This window comes from Clarias gariepinus, chromosome 6 (genome assembly GCF_024256425.1).
Source record: "Clarias gariepinus isolate MV-2021 ecotype Netherlands chromosome 6, CGAR_prim_01v2, whole genome shotgun sequence".
Lineage (NCBI taxonomy): Eukaryota > Metazoa > Chordata > Actinopteri > Siluriformes > Clariidae > Clarias > Clarias gariepinus.
Genome location: NC_071105.1, coordinates 33,290,221 through 33,304,990, shown reverse-complemented (window position 1 = coordinate 33,304,990; position 14,770 = coordinate 33,290,221). Strand labels below are relative to the sequence as shown.

The 14,770-nt window shown below is 38.7% G+C and overlaps 2 protein-coding genes across 5 annotated transcripts; both read right to left on the bottom strand.

The window, feature by feature from the left end:
* Positions 1-73: 73 nt before the first annotated feature.
* On the bottom strand, positions 74-4,233 carry c6h22orf23 (chromosome 6 C22orf23 homolog). Of its 4 annotated transcripts, none has more exons than XM_053499558.1 (7): positions 4,225-4,233; positions 3,943-4,024; positions 3,744-3,806; positions 2,467-2,637; positions 1,448-1,579; positions 1,207-1,307; positions 74-212 (listed from the first exon to the last, which is right to left on the bottom strand). In XM_053499558.1, the coding sequence occupies exons 2-7, from the start codon at positions 4,022-4,024 to the stop codon at positions 120-122; spliced, it is 642 nt and encodes a 213-aa protein (XP_053355533.1). In that variant the 5' UTR covers positions 4,225-4,233; the 3' UTR covers positions 74-119. The 4 variants fall into 4 exon arrangements, with proteins under 4 accessions (XP_053355533.1, XP_053355535.1, XP_053355534.1 ...); XM_053499560.1 differs by having other exon boundaries at positions 2,467-2,634; XM_053499559.1 differs by lacking the exon at positions 4,225-4,233 and adding an exon at positions 4,141-4,202.
* Positions 4,234-5,063: 830 nt separating this feature from the next.
* LOC128527196 (uncharacterized) lies at positions 5,064-11,645 on the bottom strand. The gene is made up of 6 exons (XM_053499557.1): positions 11,216-11,645; positions 10,949-11,107; positions 9,638-9,811; positions 8,425-8,598; positions 7,661-7,786; positions 5,064-6,878 (listed from the first exon to the last, which is right to left on the bottom strand). Exons 1-6 carry the CDS (start codon positions 11,379-11,381, stop codon positions 6,826-6,828), a joined length of 852 nt encoding a protein of 283 aa, XP_053355532.1. The 5' UTR covers positions 11,382-11,645; the 3' UTR covers positions 5,064-6,825.
* Positions 11,646-14,770: the final 3,125 nt, after the last annotated feature.

Here is a 14,770-nt window from a genome sequence, read left to right as displayed (position 1 = left end):
ATTCATACATACAATAGAATAAACAATGTGTACATTACATAAAATCATGTACTCTTATATTGGCAGTAGTGAGTAGGATTGCCTGGTAAAGCTAATTGATCTACACAGTGTTTTTCTCTTCACTGCTGTTCTTCACCTTTCTCCCTTTTCCCCACTTTCATCTTTATGGCCTCGCTGTATGCTCGGTCGATCAACTCAAGCTCGCGGATTTTCTGTGAAAGACAGAACACACACATCCCAAAACTAAATGTAAGGTAATAGGAGAGGCAAGTGTGATTTTTTTAAATTAACGACATTAAAAAAAAATTAAAGTCAGCTGATGACCTACATGTACTGTAACTTTTTTTCCCTGATGGGGAAGCCATATTCCAAAACACAAATCGTAAAAAAAAGTGGTTCTGGGATCATTTATTACACAGGAAACTGACAGCACATTACACACCAGAGTCAATGGGAAAGGTGTGTGTGACTTTTGGTTAGGTGGTGTAGAATTGTACATATTGGAGCCGGACAACTTTCTATACCTAACTGTTCACCAGCGAAACACATCTGACGCTATTTCTAAGCCTGGTTGTTTTGGAGCCAGGTTTGGATAAAATTCCAATTCCTGCATTTTGTTAATGAAACCCCTGTGGTTTGAATTACAGCTGGCACTACTGTGAGCGAGAGGTCAGAGGAAAATAATCAGGATCAGGACTGATGGGGTGAAACAGTACCACAGCCTTTTCCCAACAACAAACACTACTGAATGACACATTGTGCTTTTTACCCATGTTTAGTCACACGTAATGTTGTGAGACATGTTCAACAAGTTCCAGTTATCACATCACTATAACATCTTATTCCCGTATCAGCATCTTCCATCTAAAAAGAGAACAGCAAAAAACACTATGTCGCACAAGGCATGTTCTGGGTGAAGGTGCGTTGATAATGAGACCCCGTGCCCCTACGGCTATCTCTGGGGTCTCTGGACCTCATTTTGAAAATAACTTGATCTGTGTACAGAAAATGCAATACGCTGCATATTTAAAACCAGCTCTACAGTCACACTGCATACCATATGCATCAGTTACCCGTGGCACCAACATGCCAGGTCATGTGCAACATTCTGGATTCAAATCAGATTAAAAGGGAAAAAAAGGAAAGATCAGTTTACATGATTTAGTCTCGTCAGGTTTGCAATTATTGTAACACAACCTGTCTTACCTGAGATATCTCGCTGTTAATGATATGCTGGTACTGGCTTCCTCTTCCAAGGGCAGTCATCTCCTCCAAAAACTGCCTCCTCTCCTCAATCTCATCCAGAACTGTGCAGGACGAATAGAATACAATTAAAGGACAACAAAAAGTAGCAAAAAACGACCTAAACATTCCAAGATCAAAGGTTTTAAGAGCATTGACGATCGTTCAACTAAAGTTGTTTGGATTTGTACGAGATTACTCTTACCCTCCTGGAACCTGTCCTTCTTAGTGTCCTCCATTCTGTTAGCGGGCTTTGTGTGGGACGGCGAAGGTTGCGGGTCCTCCTGGCCTGTAGCGAGAATGTTCTGCAGCCTGCGCTTCTCTTTTTCCAGATCTCCTTCAGCCGGAGAAAAAAGATATTATTTATCTTAAAGCATATGCTTCAGTAACTATATCGGCATAAAGTCTTTTCTATGTAGTTAAAGCGGACAGATTAAACAAAATTGGAAAAACACAATAGATTTTTTTTTTTTTCATGAAATCAACAGTAGCACTGGAGATAGATCATTGCATCACAAATCATTAATGTAGGCGGCACGGTGGCTTAGTGGTTAGCGCTGTCGCCTTGCACCTCCAGGGTCTGGGTTCGATTCCTCTATGTGCATAGAGTTTGTATGTTCTCCCCGTGCTTGGTGGGTTTCCTCCGGGTACTCCGGTTTCCTCCCACAGTCCAAAGACAGGTTGGGTTGGTTAATTGGCGTTCTCAAATTTCCAAATGAGCGTGTAAGTGTATGTGTGTGCCCTGTGATAGATTGGCACTTGGTCCAGGCTGTACCTCGCCTCGTGTCCTAAGTCTCCTGGGATAGACTCCTGGCCACCGTCACCTTGTATACAGGATTAAGTGGTATAGATAATGAGTGAGCGAGTGAGAGTGAAATCATTAATGTTGCTGCCCTTTTTGATCTTGCAATATTACCCAGACCTGGCATATCTACTTTTCTTTTCTCCCTCTACAGATTGATACCCTGTTGTCATGGTGAGGGAGCCTGCATATTTTAAAAACCTCCCCGCTATGTTCCATGGCCCCAGTATGCCCATGCTTAATAAACAGATCTGAAAGCGAGCGCTTAAACCTACAGTGATCCTAAATCACCATGTTGAAATCCCTAAATAAAGAACTAAGCTGCCACCCCTGGTGCTTCCGAGTGTCAGGAATGTTTAAATGGAAATGCCTGATGAATCTGATCATTGAAAGGTGGAACTGTAAGGATAATTTATGCATACGTGTGGCACTGGGTCGAAACCTCTCGGGCGTGTAGCTGTCCCCGGCCCTGCAGTTCTCGGCGCTGCGTCTCTGTGGTCTGGATGGAAGAACTGGGCCTTTGCTGACTTTTGGCACTGGTTGTGCAGGTGCTGGAGGTGATGTGTTACAGGCCATGGGTAAGGCGCCACCTTCTGGCACACCAACAGAATAGGAACTGGTTAAGAAATTTTTTTGCAAAATTCAAATTTCAGCAATTTGTTAACAAAAAGCCCTGTGGTTCGAATTGCAGCTGGGACTACAGTCAGAGCTTCAGTGGTTGTCTAAGGTACAACCACAGCATTTTGCCAACAATTACATTTAAAAAAATGAATGATTGACACATTGTGCTTTTTCCCCATGTGTAATTAATGTTGTGTGACATGTTAAACAAGTTCCAGTCATCCCGTATCACTATAATATACAGCGATCAGCTATAAGATTATGACCACACGCTTAATATTGAGTAATGCATGCATGCAGCAATGCATGTGTGTGTTCTGACACCTTTCTATGGAGACCAGCATTTTCAGCAATTTTGAATCAGAGGATATTGGACCATATTGGATTCCCATGTGCATCAGTAATACGTCCCCATGTGCACGTATGCATAAACCACCCTGTCGCTGGTTCACTGGGTTTCCTTCCTTGGCCCACTAACCATTACAGACTGGGAACATCCCACACGAGCAGTTTTGGAGTTGCTCTGACCCAGTCATCTAGTCATCACAAGTTGTCAAAGGCAATCAAATTTTTAGGTTTCCAACACGTCAACTTCAGGGACAAAACCTTCACTTGCTGCCTGATATATCTACCCACTTCCAGGTGCCACTGCCACAAGATATTGCAACTGTAGCTACTGTGATGAGGGACAAATTGTGATGGACAGGCAACTGGGTCAGAGTAGGTCCTAAACTGCAGCTCTGGTGGGATGTTCCCAGGCTGTTGTGGTCAGGAAACACCAAAAGTGGTCCAATAATGGAAAAAACAGTCAACTGGCAACAAGGACATGGGTGACCGAGGCTCAATGATGCACATGGGGAGAGAAGGCTGGCCCGTTCCAATGGGAGAAGCAACTGTAGGTCAACCTGATGAAAAGGTTATGGCTTGATGTGTGTATAACAAGGTAATGTTATGGTTGATCTGTGTAACATCTCATTCCCTTACCAGAATTTCTCAACTTTTCCCCCTTTTAAAGCTAACAAGATAAAAAGACAACAAATCTTGATCAGGACTTTGGAGGACGTCTACAGTATCTTACTCTTCAGCTGGTTGTTGATGCGTCGCTGCTGTAAGTTGGTGAGCCGTGATTCTCGCATCATAACTGTCGACAGACATCCAACCAATAAATCATTCAAATAATCAATCGCTCAATCAATCAATCAATTAATTAATTAATTAATAAACACCTACCAAACTCTCTCCGTCACACACACACACACACACACACACACACACACCTTGGATTAGTTCCTGAGTTTCCTTGCTGTATTTGAACCGTGGACAGTCCCACAGTCCCTTATTGCTCTTCATCTCCTCCATCTTGGACCATAAAACAAAACTAATTAAAAACTCAAAAACTTAATGACAATCTGCTGATTATGTTAAACTTATAACTTTACACACAGGCAGAAATACAGCATAACATAAACATCTACAAGAACATCAGCAGATCATTCTAATGAATCTAAAAGAAAGAGAGACCTGACAGTAAAGTATTAGTTACACTCAGCCAAACATACCCTTCTGTTTGTCCCACAAGCCTTGTGACGTCAGGGGGAAGTTGCTATGGATACAGCAATACAATCAATTCGGAGACTCGCCAACAGGTGGCGACAAAAGTTAACAAAAGCATATGACTAGTGTAAAGTACACATAGATGTGAATATTGCTAAAGTGGCAATGTTTATAATGTTAAAAAATACAAAACACTACATAAAATCTGGGAACGCCTATTAGCCTAATCTATATGCCTTTGGAATGTGGGAGGAAACCCAGAAGAAACCCACAAGAACACATGCAAACTCCATGCACACAGACCTGAGGCGGGACTGGAACCCTCGACCATGGGGGTGCAGATCACCATGCCGCCTTGAGTTAATTATATTAAATAATAATAGCAAACTTTCCTGCAGAAATTGTGCATTTTTTTTTAGAACTAATAGCTTTAAAAAAGGGATGTATAACTCATTCATCTACATCACTGATCCTGTAAACAGGGCCATGGGGAGCCTATCCCAGGAGCCTATCCAATCGCACGGCACACACACTATGAGCAATTTGGGAACACCAATTAGCCTAATCTGCATGTCTCTGGACTGTGGGAGGAAAACAAAGCATCCCCACACCAAGCACGAGGAGATAATGCGAACTCCATGCACGCAGACACGAGGTGAGAGCCCCAACCCTGGACGTACAAGGCGACAGCACTACGCCACCATGCCACCCCTTCATAATTCATATCTTTTTGTCAAGCCGTAAAATTTCCATAAAACATGTTTAACAAATAATTTATTATTAACATAAGTAATAATTTAATATTAATTGTCACGAAAAAATTTGAGCCGATTCTTAATTTAAAATCCCTTGTTTATTTAAATGTTCTGTAAACTAGAACAAACAAAGAAGGCACAGAACTACACATTAAAACAAAAAAACTTAATGATGTGTGCTAATATACACATCTCAATAGGAACACACACAAAAATACAAAGCAATATTTAAATACAATACATATGCCCAGTATAATCATTCATCTTAGGCTTCTCGATAAAAAGCACTGAATCTCTAGTAAGGTGATTTAGAAATGATCGATATGCATCAAGCATATACACATACAGTGGAGAACTGGAAAAGTTTGTAAAACCTTTACGTAATGATGTACTGTGGGACTATTTAAATAAACCTGGGCTTATTTTTAACCATTCTTCATAAAAGACTCTACAGGTCATTTCATTACATTCACAATGCCAAAAAGGCAATTCATTAGAAAAAGATAAATAATATTTAAACAAAATCTAGTTGTTTGCATATAAAAAGGGTGTTCAAGTCAAACTGGGATTTGTGATTTAATTTCTCAGGAATAAAAGCGTTTGATGTTAACAAAAGACACCAAACACAGTGATGAGACTCATAGCTGCTGCAAAACATTTTAACATTGCAAACGTTTCAAAGATGGCAGAACACCCGTGAACAGCGATCCCAACCGAGGCGGCTCGAAGCCCACTGCAGTCGTTCCCATGAACATTCAGCGAGTGGAACGCCTGATCCTTTAAAAATTGACGGATAACTTGTTGACAATAATACAAACTATATACATGATCATTCAACAATGCCATTTGCACATTACAGGAACACAGCGGGAAGTTACCACACAGTCCTGACCTCCAAATGTTTGGGCAATTAAAGGAGTTCCTGGGAGGCCAGCGTAAATGAGGCATGCAGTCCGATCACGGCTCTGGCAAAATGAGAAAATATATTTTCCATTGAATATTACCAAGGAACTAGTAAAATGCTGGGATAAGTGTATTATTGTAACAACAGATTATATAGACAAACAAAAGGGAACTTTACTCTCATAAGTGTTCTGTTATTCTGTACCATAAATAGTCCCAGATTGACTTGAACACCTCATATTTTAAATAGCATTTAAAAAAAGAAAATAACATATTTCTGCTAAATAAGCACTAACTATGTGTTCTACTGTTCAAAAGCAAAAAAATCCAATCAGTGAATAAGCCCAAAACAGGAAGCGTGACCATTATGTCATTAATAACACAGGACAAAATCCTGTAAATTCTCAACTCAAGTGTGCACTTGTTTTTTTATATAAATAGCTGCCAAACTGTTAATGCTCTTTCACATTTTGAGCACCAACAAGGCTTCTCGCTAGTGTGCATCTTAGATGTGCTTTGACGATGTGGGACACACAGAGCAGCAGTAGAGCTTCCCCCCCCTGTGTGTATCCTCTGGTACAGCTTAAGGTTGCTGGTTGTTCTGGCAGGTGAGGAGGCTTTAAGGCTTCTGTCCAGTGTGCAATAATTTCTAAAATCCTGAGTCCGATGGGGCACTTGTAAGGTTTTACTCAGACTGGTACCTCTGCACTTATGAATTCCCCCCCCCATACTATACTCACATTTAAAGGCTTTTCTCTAGCATGCACACACTGGTGCACTGTGCACACTGTTACGGCTTCTTTTGCAAAATGCACATTCTCTTCTGCGTGTGCATTCTGATGTGTAAAATCTAATGAACTACTAACACTCCCCGACTGCACCGGTACACACTTCGGCCATTACGAAGTGAGATAAGTTTGCCTGACAGAGGTGATACCCTGAAGCTCTTCACAAATTCATCTTTTCATCCTCTTGATCAGGAGATGACCGGCCTGACTTACCTGCAAGTTAGAGAGAAAAATGTATTTACAATTTAAAATATCTTGAAGTTTGCATGCTGTGATTTATTATTGCATAAATAACAATCGTACAATTTTCACCAACTTCTATTAACAAGTATCCTTGAAAAGAAATACCTAAAAACACAACTGATCTCAACATGCCATAATGTTTCACTGAGACGTGTGTCTAAATCATACCAAGAAAGCACACAAGCCATGATCTCAGACAAGCACCTGGTCCTACTCATCCATCTGGGGAGGTAAGGCATCTTTAAACTATTTGAAATTTACCCTGAGAAGGATCTTTACAAATTTGGAGCCTTCAGAATACTTTCCAATCTTTCCAGGAGTGGGCATTCCATCCAAACAGACTGTTTAATGCTCACATATACAGTATAAAGTAAACCCCCAAGAGCTACAACATATAATCATTTAGTAATATCACAAAGTACATGGCTAGGGCGACAAAGTTATTTCTCTACAAAAGGAATATGGAGCAAAGTTTAGGTTAGAAAAATTGCATTTAAACAAATTACATATTCTGGAACAATATGTTTTGAAAAGATGAGGTCTTGAGTTGGACATTTTTTCAATCTTTTGCAAACACAAGCACAATTAATCTAAATTAATCTAAAAAATCTAACAGTCTTTATTAATTCTAATCACTGGACACAGTGTGCACAGGATATTGAGTGTTTAGTCTGAAGGTTGGTATTCTCTTTCTCAGAACATCATACTGAGATTTGCTGGAAAGTAATCGAGTTTGTGATCATAAGCCTTACCTTTTGGCTCACATTCAGCTGTTGCTTTTCTGCTTTGTTTTTTTCCACAATCCACCAGTCTAACCAAACACACCTTCAACTGAGCCTCAAATGTTCGCTGGTCTCCATCAAACCTGCCGGTTTTATCTGGAAACACACAAAAAAACGTTCCAGTACTTCACATCATTGAAATAAATTGAATAGCGTTCAGAAAACTCTAACAAATTCAGTATCAAATTGTTCTGTTTTGCAATTCACTTCACCAACCGCTTGACGGCATGTGCATCCAAGTAGATTCACTGTGGATATGAGCACACGTCATATTACTGCAGGGCTGCATTTATTAACAAGAGCGATCGAACAGTCGAACGATCTGATTGAACACTACGTCTCTACCATCATGCATGCACATGTACTCTCGCAGCAGGGGGACAGAGTCTGTTACAACTATAGCTATTTTCTAAGAAAACATAGGAGAAGACATTTACTGAAATAAATAAAGTAAAACGCTAGTGCTAAGTGGCCTTTTAAATGTGGACTCCTTGCTCGGCTAACATCTGCCATGTTCTTCACAATCTTCAAGCTATTTTAAAGCACAAACTTAAATATTATCACAAATATAATAAGAAATAATCACACATTTCAAACATGGGATGGGAATTACCAGGGATCACTTTACACGATATCACCATGAAACCTGGGTGGCACACAAGTTTCACTTCCATTGCACCCGATACACTTTAGGAAAGTATGACCATTTGCATTCAGATCCACTGTATACTCACTGGAAGGAGTAAAATCATTGTTCTTGGACTCCTGATCAAAAATCTCATCGTCTGGTTCACCCTTAGTTGTTGCTTTTCTCTTTTGTATTTTTCTGCAATCCACCAGTCTTACTGAACTCATCTTTAATTGGGCCTGCATCGTTTCCTCGTCTCTATCAAACCTTTCGGATTTACCTAAAACAAACAAAAAAAAAGTTGTTAAAGAAATATTTTAGTTACGTTTGTAATGAAAACTAGACATTTTATTCACAAGCTTGACAAGCTTCATAAGCTCATTGGATTTTCCCCTTTGTACAGTGTTTTAGTCAATCCAATGAGTGAGGTCCAACAAACCCTTTTTATACTGGCACAGAGAAGCTACGAGGTGCAGTCTATTGTATTTTATCAGTATTTTAATATTTAGTTTCTGTGTCCAGCGGTTGGTATAGTCTATTGTTTCTTCTACTAAAGATGTACAATGTGCGGTATAATAAAATAATTCACTACAAACCTAACATTGGCATGATGTTTATTTTTAATACGAGTACATGCAAACCTCTGACTGCTGCATCATTGGATTGTATCAGCTCTATCGTTTACAAGTTTGCATTTCCCCAAAACATAGATGTCTCTTGAGGTTTGCTTCCCAGGTACAGGCATACCAGTTCAATATGCATGCAATCTTATCAATCATGAGACTATCCTGTTTATCCTCTTGAATTTGTAGCATGGCGGTGGATTGTTCTTTAACTAGATTCCACTCAACCCAATGGTGTTGCACAAGTCTCACCCCGGGTCCTTTTCTGATCTCGTCTATATCCATATATCCTCATATGTCATTTAAATCCAACCTATGCCATGGACACTCGACTCATCCTTTCCTTTGCTCCACCTGACATGTTACTGCATGGACCTCAGCATGTCATACATGGCATACATTTATACAAGCTGAAAAAAAACCAGGCTACTGTACATTCCCTTAGACACACTTCCTATGTCAGGTAATTGTCTACCTGGTCAAATCTTAGACCTCATCATCTACACCTTTGTGTAGCCATGGACAAACAACTTTGCAGAAGAAAAAATAAGTTCATTGCAAGGTTTTTATGTCATTAAACATGTTGGCAGAATGCCATTTTAAATTCAATTCCAATAAACGCAACATACTTGAGTAAATTAAGCAAATGTTAATCTTAAATTATTTTCACTATGCATTTAGACTCAAAATACTCACTTGAAGACATTAAGTCTGTGTTTTGACATTCATGGTCAGAATCCCTGCCATCTGGTTCTCTTTCAGCTGCTGCATTCCTGGTGTGTATTTTCCCACAATCCACTAGTCTCACCAAGACTATCTTCAATTGATTGTGCATTTTTTCCTGGTCTCTGTCAAACCTGTTGGATTCATCTGAACAAAGAAACAAAAAGGAATTTAAAAAAATAAAAAATTTTAAGGAAGGTTTAGTAAAAGCAAATTTTTTATTAGCTATTAATATGATTCATGAAAACAAGGCACAAGTTCACGAACTATAGTTAGTTAAGTCAAAATTACCACAACCTTAACATTTAATTGCTTTGCTATTAGTCTGTATTAGCTATACAGTCTGGTCTATCATAAATGATTTAGTACACAATCTACAGATGTAATCTTTAGTATCAGTATTTTAATATTTAGTTTCTGTATTTGCCAAAATTACCATTTGACTAAAATTATTATTAGTTAGCTGTATAATTTTGGCCTGTTTGAAAAACTGCAGTCACCTTGATCTCTAAACATTATTTCAGATAGATAGATAGACAAATAGACACTACATGGGCAAAAGTATTTGGCCAAACCTGCAATGACATTGTATACAAATAAATATATTTAAATATGGAGTCGTCCCCCTTTTGCAGCTATAACAGCTTCCACTCTCCGTGGAAGGCTGTCCACAAGTTTTTGGAGTGTTTTTGTGGGAATTCGTGCTTATTCATTCTGTAGAGCATTTATGAGGTCAGGCACTGATGTTGGATGAGAAAGCCTGGCTCGCGATCTCCATCCCAAAGGTGTTTTATCAGGTTGAGGTCAGGGCTCTGTAAACTCGGTTCTTCCACAACGAACTCAGTCGAACGTGTCTTTACAGTCCTTGCTTTGTGCACTGGGGTCAGTCATGTTGGAATAGAAAAGGGCCTTCTTCAAACTGTTGCTGCAAAGTTGGCAGCATAGCATTGTCCAAGATGTCTCGGTATGCTGAAGCATTAAGACTGCTCTAAGCTGATTGAAACGCCTGAATTCAGTAATTAACAGTTTATTATATTAAATACCGTTGTCCATAAAGTATAGATAGACAGATAGATAGATACTTTATTGATCCTGAAGAAAATGTCCAATATAAATTTAGCAGAAGCAGAAGCATTGTGAAGACACGTTCAAGGTTTGTGTAAGAAACAAAGAAAAAAAGTAGTTTGGCTTGTTCTGATTAACTTTTATGAAAAAGACATGGTTTGAGTCCCAGGCGACTCAGTTAGAAAGAATTATTCCACAATACAACCATCATATACTCACTGGAGGACATGGACACATTGCTGTTGTTGTATCCATGGTCCTTTCTTTCGGATTCATCCTCAGCTTTATCATCTTTCAAGAAATCCACCAGCCTCACTGAACTCATCTTTAACTGAGCCTGCAGTGTCTCCTGGTCTCCATCATTCAGACTGGATTCACCTGGAGTTTAAAAACAAGAAGAGACAAGATCCTATAAAGATGTTCAGGTCTAAACTGAAGCTGTAGTCATAATAGGAGATGTGGAAGCTAATCTCTGATCCCAGTCACCTTCAGTAAGATGTTCTTCTGGTATTAGTTTTACATTCAGTCCCTGAATGTTTCTGATGTCCACCAGCTTCACTGCACACATCTTTAACACAGTCTGAAATCCCCCCTTACACAACAAACCCTCCGAGTTAAACCTGGCCTCGTCCTCCATCTCCTGCAACTGCATCTGTAGCACTAGCTCTGACTCTGGCGCGCCCACTAGCGGTCGCCTTAAGAAAAAAGTACACAAAGGATGCGACAAAAGAAAAATAAATCTTAAATAGTTAATAGTTAATGGATGGAGGCTTAAACCACGAACCAGTTTTCTATTTATCGTATTTTATCTCAATTTTATCTCGAAATATTAATAAAAAAGGAAAGCCTAAACTATGTTACGATGTATTTTTGTTCCGTCCGTTAAACACGAACACAAGCGACCAGCGAATCTTCAACAACTCGGGAACAACAGGCGAATTAGATGGTGTTACTTCCGGGTAAAGTTCGACAGGATTTTCGTCAAAATAAAAGTCTCAATAATAAAAGTCTCAACAATAGAAGAGGGTCTGTGTGCTCATGGAGTTTGCATGTTCTCCCCGTGCTTGGTGGGTTTTCTCCGGGTACTCCGGTGTCCTCCCACAGTCACAAATTGTCCATAGTGTAAATTTATATAAATATTAAAAAATATAATTGTATGTAAATGTTGACTGGAGGTCCTACCATGGTCATAAAAATGGGAATAAATATAATAGTCATCGTTAGCATGATGGATGGATGAAACATAAATAACTAAGAGAAAAAGATTATACTCTCTCTCTCTCTCTGTAGTATGATGCATATTACAGTATATATTAATATTAATATTATTAATATTATTATTATATCAACGTATAGCAATAACATTTAGTATTAAAATATGTATACAATATACATGTATATAATATAATAATAATAATAATAATAATAATAATACTTATAATAATGATATCTTACTTTCCAAATACAGTAAAATAAACACCCTAAATACTGCAGAATCATAACCAAAATCGGTAGATAATGGACCAATATAATGCTCCTAACTGAAAAGTATTAATTAGTTTTTAATTAGTGAAATGTTTATCAGTTTTTTCTCAAAATAATTTTTCCTCTTAGCCTTTAAAAAAACTAACACTAAATAATCAAATGCATGTTTTTTGCAAAATTGTGCATATAGTATAATAGTCTATCAACTGACGCATATCTTAACATAAAATGGAAAAATAAAATGTTATACAAAATTTCTGTCATATATACTTTTAACAGGTTACACAAGAATTAAAAAGTATTTTTATTTTTATTATTTAAAATAGATATATGATTATTTTATTTATTACACAATACATATCTTTTAAACATTTAAATTATATTTATGTTGTCCTTCAAACTCTGGGAAAAACTATTATTAGGACCCAGTGATCAAACATTTGCTTTTACTTCCGGGCCCTGTTATTGCAAACCCCTGCCGTAACCTTAGTTACTGTTGTTACCATACAGACGCTGCTGCTTACTGAGGACTGCTAATGAAAACAGGTGATGGACTTGAGATAATATTGAGATATTCTCTCATACTTAGCTGGCTTCTACATCAATCACTATTCAATACATTAACTAACAATCTGCTGACCGTTAATAAGACTCGTTGAGAATGGACCAATAACATGAGCCCAAATATTTAAAAGCAATATTAATTTGCTAAGAACAAAAGTGGAAAGGTTCGAGGTGCAAGCTAGTAGATTTCTTCCAGGTCCAGAAGCTGTGTGTTCTTCTCCACGCAAAGCAAATTTAACGAGGGTATGAAACTTTTACATGGTACCAGGTGGTATCACCCACCGTGAACGCGCACTCTCATGTTGGTCAACAGGGTCCATTCTTGACATATTCAATTCCAGTCAGGGTCCATTCTGGTCCATTCTTGACATATTACCGACGACAGATACTCTCCTCCATTAAGATATATCCGTTGTTTCTGTTTCAATTACTTAAGAGGTCGGGTTGTCAGCTCACCGCCCTAGCCAACCCTATCACACATACACACAAAACATATTTTAACCCCTCCCAAAAGTGTTAGACTGATGGTATTTAGTTAGTAACTTAATAACCAGTTTAAGTATCTATCCAATAACAAAACCTTTTTCTGGATAGGAACATCTGACCCCTCAATGTAAATGTACATAAATTCTGGCCTGTGTAGTCCAATAGAAGATCTTATGTCACTCAAACTGAAGAAAAGGTTAATGCAGATTCCAGTAGAAAGCTGTCAGAACAACACAGAAGTCATTACTGTTTTGGTGGAAAAGGCGTGATCAGTGTATGTGCGTTCTCCTCATAGTCAGTCATTTTTTTAAACAGTCCATTTTAATCTGTACAATCAAACCTGTCTAGTTTTCTAAGCCCTCGTTCTGCTGATCAGACAGTCCTGATGTATGGAACATCTTGCTTTGTTGACTTCCTGAACACATTCAGCAGTTCATTAGCTGCACTTCATATCTTTGGCCACTAGACGCCACTAGCGTGCAGCAGTGTTGAAAAAATTCAAGTAGGGATAACTGCACGCTGGAGCAAATAAGGCATTGGACTACGGGTCGGAAGATCCCAGGTTCAAACCCCACAACCACCAAGTTGCCCTTGAGCAAGGCCCTTAACCCTCATCTGCTCAGATGTGTAATGAGATAAAAATGTAAGTCGCTCTGGATAAGAGCGTCTGCCAAATGCCTAAATGTAAATGTAAATGGGTGAATGGAGCTTTTGCGTTGGCCAAAGGTAGGTAGGTAGGTAGGTGGGGGGGGGGGGGGGGTAGAGGGCGTGTCAAAAGGTAGGGGGCGTGTCGAAATTTAGGGCGTGTCGAAAGGTTTCTCATTGGTGAAAGGAGCTTCTGCGTTGGCCAATCAGCGGTAATCCTATTTATATGTAAGTACCTTTTTTTTTTTTTTAGCGTGGAAACACTTCGCGGCGGTAAGGCTTGGTGTGGTTAGTCAATATAAATAATTTTTTTTCTTTATTTTCGTCATTTAATTGTTCGTTTAATTGTTGTCGACAGACACATATTACTGTGAGACGAAACACAGACAGGTTTTCCCCCGAAGTAAGGGTTGTCAGTTTGTATCTGTGTCCGTTTTGCGCTACAGATGTTTTTAGGCCTCGTGAAATGTTTTAGGCCTCATCATTTTATTCTGACCGAGAGTTTGAAGGATTCTGTTCTATGGACTGCTACTACAGCATAAATAAATGAATGAATGAGCAGATTGAGTGTACAGGTTGGGTGGAGTACACTCTTAAACGGAGCAGCTTTGCCTCTAAATAAAATGTTTTATTGACTAAAATTGTGTCTGTTTACTGAATAAGTACCACTTTAAAGGTTACTAAACTGTACCCATCCTCCTCTTTATTGTGGTGTTTTATGAACTATTACATTATACATTTTACATTATGTTCATATCTATTTGTAAATTCCTGTCTACAGTTAATAACAACTTGTATATATTGACCACCCACTGTAAATTTATAATTATAGTTACTTGCAATATGTATACTATGCTTACA